The 9,519-nt window shown below is 35.4% G+C and overlaps 1 protein-coding gene and 1 pseudogene across 1 annotated transcript; one reads left to right on the forward strand and one right to left on the reverse strand.

The window, feature by feature from the left end:
- Window positions 1-5,895: 5,895 nt before the first annotated feature.
- LOC21389306 lies at window positions 5,896-6,484 on the reverse strand (annotated as a pseudogene).
- Window positions 6,485-7,545: 1,061 nt separating this feature from the next.
- On the forward strand, window positions 7,546-7,866 carry LOC21389307 (putative ripening-related protein 2). The gene has a single exon (XM_010090037.1). The coding sequence runs from the start codon at window positions 7,546-7,548 to the stop codon at window positions 7,864-7,866; it is 321 nt and encodes a 106-aa protein (XP_010088339.1).
- The last annotated feature ends 1,653 nt before the right edge of the window (window positions 7,867-9,519 follow it).

The following is a 9,519-nucleotide window of genomic DNA, read 5'->3' on the forward strand; positions in this document are numbered from 1 at the left end:
TAGGGAAAACTATGTCCAAATTTTTAGAAAAAGTTTGAGATGATTTGGATGCTAAATAGACCAGCTAGAGGCGCAAAATTGGCCATTTTTCATGAGTCTTTCATCTGTGAGTCCAATTTAATTCTATTTTGAGGTTTATTATGATTTAAAGGTTAGAAATAGGTTTGATCACAGGGACTTAAGATTGAATGGAGGTTTTAATTAGGAGAAATGAGTTCCTTAATGCATGAATAATAGTCATTATTGGCGGGACAATAATGTGAGTAAAAATACTCAATATTTCAGAGGCGTGGATTACCGGATTCTCTGAGAGGATACCAGAGAGCCTCAATATTAGTTCTAAGGCTCTAGGTAATTAGAATCTCACCTGTGTCACCATAAAAGTCATGCATATGCTATGAGTTTTAAAATTGTGATATGTGAGTATACGAAATATGTGTAATTGATATTGACATAATCATGCATACATGCATTATGTAAGATATGTATTATTGATCATATTAAGAAGGGAATGAATATTGAAGAAAATTAAATGATGGTTCTGTATCTTCTGATAGGTTTTGTGTCTCCAAGGAGACTGCCGGACCTTTTGTAGCGTGGGAAGCTTCTCCGATGATCACGGAGAAGGATTTGTGTTTAAATATGACTAGCCCCATGTTATATTAATAAATTTGCGATCACTGGTCGTTTGACCTTTTGTCTCATTGGAGATTTGTGGTGTGGGAGGCTTCCTTGATGGTCACGAAGAAGAATTGATTTTAAAATTTGAAAATTGTATTTTGCCGCACATGATGGCATTTGATATTATATTTATTTTTATGGCCACAAGGTTTGATGAGGTATCTGGGTTACCACCCCGTCGAAGAAAAACCTTATTTTCGCACAAAAGATAAAAGAACGAACAAAAAGTGAAATGAAATATCTTATTAAGTCATGAGCTCATGCATAATTTCATTGTTGCTATATCATGCATTATTCTACTTACTGGGTGATAGCTCACTCATTTTATGGTGATACAGATGAGGGTACATCCCAGCGTTAGTTGTGAATTTGATTGTTGGCTGGCGCCCTCCTGAGGAACGAGATTGATGTACATGGAGTACTAGCTAACATGTATTTTGGAGGCATAAAAGAACGAACAAAAAGTGAAATGAAATATCTTATTAAGTCATGAGCTCATGCATAATTTCATTGTTGCTATATCATGCATTATTCTACTTACTGGGCGATAGCTCACTCATTTTATGGTGATGCAGATGAGGGTACATCCCAGCGTTAGTTGTGGATTTAATGGTTGGTTGGCGCACTCATGAGGAACGAGATTGATGTACATGGAGTTCTAGCTAACATGTATTTTGGAGGCCCTCGTTGTACTTAACATAGTATAAGGTTGAGCCTATTTTTGACAGATGTATTATATTGTATATGTTTGGCCAGCCAGTTAGGGTGTATTATATATATTTTGATTATCTTTGCTAGTTAAGAAGTTTTAAAAGTTTAAATTTGCCCATATTTTCATACTTAATATGTGTAACATGTTAAGTTAAGTGTAAGGGAATGTTAAGAAGTAACACTACTTAATATGACTAATTGGGTAATTTAGGATTATATTAAGGGGGGATGTTACTCCACTAAAAATTTAGAATTGCACTCTCGAAATTATAGACATAATTTACTTTCAAGAATATGAAGTGTCCATTTGATAAAGTCACTACATATAGATCAATGCTCCATAAATAATTCATAATTAGAGCTAGGTGAAATCCGTTAACCCCTCTAATTACATATTCATCCCTGTGTACCATTAATTTTCTAATGGATAGTGATTCATAAAATAAATTCATGAATCGGAGCTCCTACTAGTCCAAATACTGAATCAACTTCAAGGGAATTATTTTTCTGCTTCTTTCTCAAGAAGGAATGCATTCCATCTTGTATATTAATTGTAATGACTTGAAAAATTAAACAAGTTTAATTATCCTAATTGTGATTTATTAGTGTGCCTAATCTGCTTTTCTTAATTAATTATGCTCATTAAGCATTATCTTATCTTTAAATTTTAAATAATTTCAAGAAATTTTAATTATTTTCAGCATTTACAATTCCACCCGAGAAGTATGTGGAAATACATACTTCTTTTCTTTTTCTTTTCCTTATATTTCTTTTCTTTTCTTTTCTTTCTCTCATTTCTCTTTCCGTCTCTCGTCACTCTCACTCTCTCCCTTCCTCACTGACTCTCTCTCTCTCTTAGCTCTCTCTCTCGTCCCTCTCCCCTGCGCTCTCACTCTCTCTCACGTCTTACTGTCTCTCTCTTTCTCTCAAAGTTCTCCCTCTCTCTAAGGGAGTTTTGAACCAGATCTGAACCAAAAAGGGAGATTTTCAAGAAGTTTTCAACATCAAATTGATTTTTGATGGATTTTGAATGAAACCATGATCAAATTTAGAAGTTTTTGATTCTTTAAAGTTGATTTGATGATTAGAACCTGGTTTTGTTGATTTGCTATGAAAATATCTCATAATCGAACCCGAAAATGCAGGTTTTGGCGTTTTTCCTTCGCGATTCGGCCATTTTTTTGGCCTGACAAGCTCCCATTGGGTGACCGGGGTGGTTAACCGGTCACCACTCCATGGCCAACCGGTAGAGTTACACTCCACTACCACCGGTCGACCGGTTTGCACTCCTCTCGACCCATAAATGTTCAAAAACCTGTTATTGACCCCAAAACTCAATGGAGAACCAACTTAACTTCATTTGAGAACTCAAAGTGAGTGGATGAGCTACATTAATCCTTGTTCCATTCCATTTTCCTTGTTTGAATTCCAAATTCTCAAGGTGAGTGGATCAACTTCATGTGAGTCAAGGCACGCTAGTATGATACAATTGTACATAATTGAACTAGATTCGTTTTAGAGGTGAGATCTTAACTCTAAAACATTATTTTGAAGCTAGCGGCACGATCGGATGTGGAGCTTCAAGAATAGACGGTGGGACAACATGAAGTTATCTGTAGACTAAATATCCGAGAGGTAGGATATTCTTGTCCATATCCTTGATAACCCTGTTTAAAATGATTTTGGCCTATGAAAACATTTTAAAGATAAAACGTACTTGATATCATTGAAATTTAAAGAAGCATTTTAAGTAATATTTTCTTGAAATAAGATATTTTAAAAAATGGTAAAATGCATGATGGCCTAGAGATTGGGTTGCGGTGGTGATATCATGGCTTTACGATAAGGTAAGTGACTCATCTTAATCTTGAAATCACTTACTGTAAAATGAAACTTGAGATTTATGATTCTTCCCTTTCTTTAAAAAGGTTGTTTGGTTCCGAATGATATGTTCGAACCATGAATTCTTGTTTATTGATAAAGTTTTATGAAATTATATCATGCTGGGCCATTCGCTCACTTTTTCCTCTGATTTCAATCTATTAAACCCCTCCCAGGCGACGCTAGAAGTAGTGCCGAGTAGATAGTGACCACCGGTGAGGTGAGCCGAACTCAGGAAGTGAAGAAGCTGTGAAGTATTTTCTTCCTTATAATTTATCGCTAAGGCATGTGTAACTCTACGGTTTGTAACCTTAAATTCTACTAGACTGTGGCTGATGTCAGTAGACTACCTTTCTGTTTGCTTATGTATGCTACAATATGGATTTTCCTGTGAGAAATCCCAATGTGATGCCAGAGGCTGACTTTTAGAATTAGTCTGACTATGGTATTGAAAAACGCACCTCACTTTTCCTGAAACTTAATTTCCTTAAAATAGTGGGGTTTGTTTAGAAATTCTTTAATATTTTATCTTTGAAATTGATTTTAATGTTATTAAATGTTTAATTATGTTTCTTAATCCTGTTTAATTATATTTCTTAATCCTGTTTAATTTCTAAACAAGTCTCCACGTCACCAACCCTTATTTAGGGGCGTGACATTAACATTCCTGGTAACTCACTTCATCATGTCTCCAAGATACAAGAAATATGATTTAACTAACTCCGTACTGAGTAAGTCAAAAGATACAAATCCATAAATGAGAGTTTACTACTTTCACACACACAAAAAGATATGTCTCTATATAGAGCACTTTCTATTATTTATTTTCTCATGATATATATCAATACTTTACTTGTGTTCTAAGTAATTATTATATCGTTAACATGTTCAAATAGAATTTATATATACTTTATGGTAGGGGACTGCAAAATTCAAGGGAATATTCCTAGACATGTTCAACATTGACGAAGAGATAACAACTTGGAACCTACAACTTTCAGAAAGAAAAAACGTCAATGAAAAGGCTTTTCTTTTCTTTTTTTTTTTTTAAAGAAAATCTACACTGTGGTTAGGAGCCAACTTAGATATGATATTTCTTTCTTGAATTGAGGTTCAATTATACTAATTTTCATATAAAAGAATTATATGTCTCTATATATAATACTTTTTGTATTTATGCCCTAATAATGATACGAATTATTTCCTCAGGTCTATAATGCAACAGCACTTAAGTAATTCTTGATATATATACTACCTTATACTTTATGACAGGGGACGACAAAAATTCAAGGAATATTCCTAGACAAGTCCAAAATTGATGGAGATATACACTTGGAGCCTACAATTTTCAGCAAGATGCATAATTTGAGATTATTCAAAATTTACAATTCCTCTTATGTCAAGAAAGACAAAGTGTACCTTCAAGATCTCCGGTATTTTTCTCGTTCACTTCGGTATCTTGAGTGGCACGAATACCCTCTAAAATATTTACCGTCGAACTTTAAGCCAAAGAATCTTGTTGAACTAAAGATGCCGTACAGTCAGCTTGAGCAACTTTGGGTTGGAGTCCAGGTATATATCCTACACTGTTGAATTAAACCTAATTTATAAGGCATAGTTTAGTTATACTTGTCATTTCTTTATATTACAGGAACTTAACAAGTTAAGAGGCATTGATCTAAGACAATCCATTTACCTAACTCAAATTCCGGATCTCTCTAGCGCTCGAAATCTTGAGAGAATAAATCTTGCATATTGCAGAAGTTTGCTTCAATTTCCGTTGCATATTCTGCGAAATCAGCCCATCTAACCGGAATTTTCTATAGTTAAAAGAGAATGAAACTAGGAAAGAAAAAAGAGCTTTTTGATTTTCATGTTTGCACACGGCTTCTTGGGACTCTTAACATCAGCCCATCTAACCGCAGCCCATCGATTGTAGGCCCATGGTAAGCCCATCTTTCAAGGACATTTTAAAAATTTGCCCAAAAGCAAAATAATAACCGATTCGAGTTAAGATATGACTTTATGTGAAAACTTTTCACTGTAATAAAAAAGTTAGATGTGGCTGTTTCTGAGAGCTTTTTACTGTAGCAAAACTCGAATTGATGAAATGAACGGGACCTGAGTGTTATCAGATTTGAAAAAAAATCACTTTAAAAGAGCAAAACGATGCAAATATTTATTTTTAATTCAGTTTATCACCAATTATAGCATATATCAAATTTAACACTAAGAAAAACATTTTATTAAAGACGCTAAAATTTTGAAATTGATATCTTAATTTGACACTGCCTTAGAGATGCCTTGACATTATGTTCTTTTATATTTCTTTTTCTTTTCTTCTCTCTTTCCCCTGCTTCCGAACAACCCTTTTTTATTTTCCTCTTCCAACATCTCTTTGCCTTCTTTCTTCCCTCCACTTTTCATTCTCACCAAACATAGCGTCAAAAGATTGCTTATTATACGAGCTGGGAAAAGAGGAAAAATCATAAATAAAGCAAGAGAAGTCCCATATTTCATAACCTAATACAATACAGCAAAGGTACGTTATTATAACAAATACATATTACACAACAAATCACAACAAAAAACATCCTCAACAACGTATCATACTAAAGCAAATCAAGCATCAGACCATGTAATATCCAAGCCACCCCAATCCTCACGACTCACGCCAAGAGCTTTCCAAACCGCTCTCGACGCGACGACGATGTTGTTGGCGCACGGAGGCTGGTAATCATGCTCAGCATCACACCCCACAGATGAATCACACTCGTCAAACAACCATGGCCACCACACTTCTCCCCTTAGCGCGTATGGTGATGTTGTTGAAGCACCTGCTTCCGCTGTGGAACCACCCCGTCGACAGCGCCACAACCGGGGTGTCATCGGGGTGGTATCGGTTGTCACACTTGGAAGGGCTGCCCCCATCGCCGCCCTCCTCGAAGCTGTTGAGAGTGAGGTAAGCGTTGGTGCGTTTGGTCACCCGCGGCGAGCATTTGTAGACTTTGTACATCTTTCCTTCGATGCAGCAGAGCTCTCCCTCTATGTCGCACTCGCTGCCTGATGGATGCTTCTTGCCTCTTACTTTGCCGCTCGGACGACATTTTGAGGCTTCAACATGATGTGATGAACAAATAGTTAGAAAGAGAGTGATTCCCACAAGCATTAAAATGTAAGTTGTCTTTGAGATATTGGCGACGCCTTTCATTTCTCTCTAGCTAATTTTTCATGTTGTATTGGTATTGAAATAAATTTTGTACTCTACTGTATTCGTTTCTGATAATCAAAGGCGTTATAAGAGGTAAAAAAAAAAAAAAAAGTTATGAAAAGCTATGTCAACGTGACTATTACGGCATGAACCCAGCGGTTTTACAAAAATATTCCTATTTTTCCAACGTAACTTGTACGTTTTTTGGAGGTCAAATCACAGTGATTATGCGCAGAAATCCAAGTTTATGGCAAATACAAACAATTTTCTTGTATATAATTAGCGTAAAAGCAATTGCACATGCCATTGTTTTGGTTCATTCTCTAAACGATAAAAAGATAGATTAGGCATGGAAATATTCTTTTCTTGTGAATAATTCTTTTTTTTTATTTTCATTTTCATTTTCATTTTTTTAAGGCTGTGTTGCTAAATGCTAAAAAAGGTAGTACAGATTTTAAAATTTCAGCTGCATTTTTTCTTCAACAATTTGAGAATATTATAACATAAGATTTTTTATGATTTTAAAATTTCAGCTGCATTTTTATCGGCTTATTATATTTCTATCTCTATTAGCTTTTATGATTGGCCGCCACAAGAGACAGATTGACCAATGTGTGTGTGTGTGTGTGTGTGTGTTTTTCTTTTTTTTTTATTCCACGTTAAAGTATTATAGTTATGGCTATTAAGAATGCAACTCATACACTACGTTGTATGAGCAGTATTCATAATAAATGGCGTACTCGTTCAAAAGAAAGGCAGCAAATTTGTCATTATTTAACGTAAGGAAAGCAGTTCTTTCCAGTAGCTATATATATATAGCCAACACATCATTATTTAATTATTTGTTTGTTTTCCAAAATATTTCTTTATTTTATTTAATTTGCAACGTTACTTGTAAGGAATGCAATATCATTTTAAAGAAAGACTGCAAATTTGTCATGGTTCAGCATAAGAAAGTTATTCGTTCCCGGTAGCCATTATATATATAGTCACCCATAAATCAATTTCTACAAACCAGCCTAATATTAGTCCATTACTGAATCTGGAGTGTACTAGAGAAAATGAAGAACCATATTTCTAATTCAGCAGTGAGTTTTCTCATATTGCTTCTTCTTGCGACCAACTTGGTCGAAAGCTGCAAGCCTAGTGGCCGAATAAGAGGGAAAAAGCCTCCTCCAGGGGAATGCAACCAAGAGAATTACTCTGATTGCTGCAAAAAAGGCAAATTCTACAAAACTTACAAGTGCTCACCAAAGGTGATTGGACACACAAAAGCAGTCTTGACACTCAATAGCTTTGAGAAGGGTGGAGATGGTGGCGGCCCCTCGGAGTGTGACAACCAGTACCACTCTGACAACGAAAGTCTTGAAATCCTCCACTAGTTTCTCATTGTTAGTGGCAATAACAATATCATATGCATAATTTAACAAGGCAATAAAAGAGGCTCCATTCCTCTTAGTAAACAAAGAGTTGTCCGAAGCAGCTTGTTTGAAGCCTTGTTCAAGTAATGCACTTGAAAACTTGGAGAACCATTGGCGAGAGGCTTGTTTAAGCCCATAGAGAGACTTATGTAACTGGCAGATAGGATTAGGTGGTAAGGACTACCCCTCACAGTGATAACCATGAGGTAAGGACATATAAACTTCCTCTTGGAGATAACCGTGAAGAAAGACATTATTTACATCAAGTTGGGTGAGAGACCAACTATGGATGGCAGCGAGGGCAAGAAGGACCTTAACAGTCATCATTTTAGCAGCAGGGGCAAAGGTATAGAGGTAGTCAATACCTTCTGTTGTGTGTATCCTTTTGCAACGAGACGGGCTGTAACGACCTTAACTTTTGATCATCATCCTAAGTTCACACTTAACCTCTACTACTTACTAGTTATAACCTCTTAAAAATTCAAGCCAATTTTTTTCATTCTTACCATGTACGTCTAAATGCTGTAGCATTTAGCTAGCCTTCTGTTTTCAACTATTCGTAAAATGCTATAGCATTCTAATAGCATTCTGTACATTAGTCATTCTCAAAATGCTGTAGCATTCTCACAACATTCTGTTATAGTAGTCATACCTAAAATACTGTAGCATTCTGATGGCATTCTGTTACATTAGTCATCAAAATACATAAAACACTATTTTATTTTACACATAATGTTCAGCAGCGTTTCCAAAACACGTGATGCATCCATAACCCACTTGCCCACACTCCACTGCTGCATCCTCTCTGCATGCCCAACAACAAGTTTCAGGGAGCCGGTGCCTTACCCGAGCTTCCTACAACACGAACAAACTTAATGAGCTTTCGCTCAGCAAGTATCAATAGGTCATAACAGATGCAATAATTATGCATACCCATATATGCATTCATGTCATATATTATAATACATTCTGTACTACTAAAACATGTATGGCTTATGTTCTTCTTCTTTCATTACATTCTTTGTTCTGCTTTTGTCTCATTTTAGTCGTTCACATCGTATTTTCACATTTTGAACGACTTTCATTTCGTGTTTCTCATTCTTTTCATTCTTCTTTACAGATACCATACCTTTATATGGAATGGTTTATGTGTTTCATTTTCTTGTCTTTTACTTCTTATGGGCCCTGTCCTGTTGTACCATAGCGCGCATAACCAGTGAGGAGTGGGGTAGCTAACCAATCCAACTCAGTCACGGTTTCATATTTTTCATAGTCTCATAATAACCTTTCCTTCGAAGGCTGGTACAAACAGAACGTTTAGTCTCTTACCGTTTATCAATTTTCTTATTGAAACGGTAACTTTAGTTAAATCTTATGAATTTGTGCATTATTGAGCAATTTATCATGAGATTAACTTTCTGTTAAGTTTAACTTTTTCTTGTAACTTGACATTTACTTAACATCGATACATACTTTTCACAGAATAAAGTTCTATGATTACACAAGTCTTGTAGATACATACTTTATATAGTACCTAACATTCACATTGTATCTAACATTTAAAATTCTACTATATGCGCAATTTTTGTGCAATATAGAAAAGTAAGCTTGTTC

Source organism: Morus notabilis, unplaced genomic scaffold, assembly GCF_000414095.1.
Source record: "Morus notabilis unplaced genomic scaffold, ASM41409v2 Scaffold481, whole genome shotgun sequence".
Taxonomy (NCBI): Eukaryota; Viridiplantae; Streptophyta; class Magnoliopsida; order Rosales; family Moraceae; genus Morus; species Morus notabilis.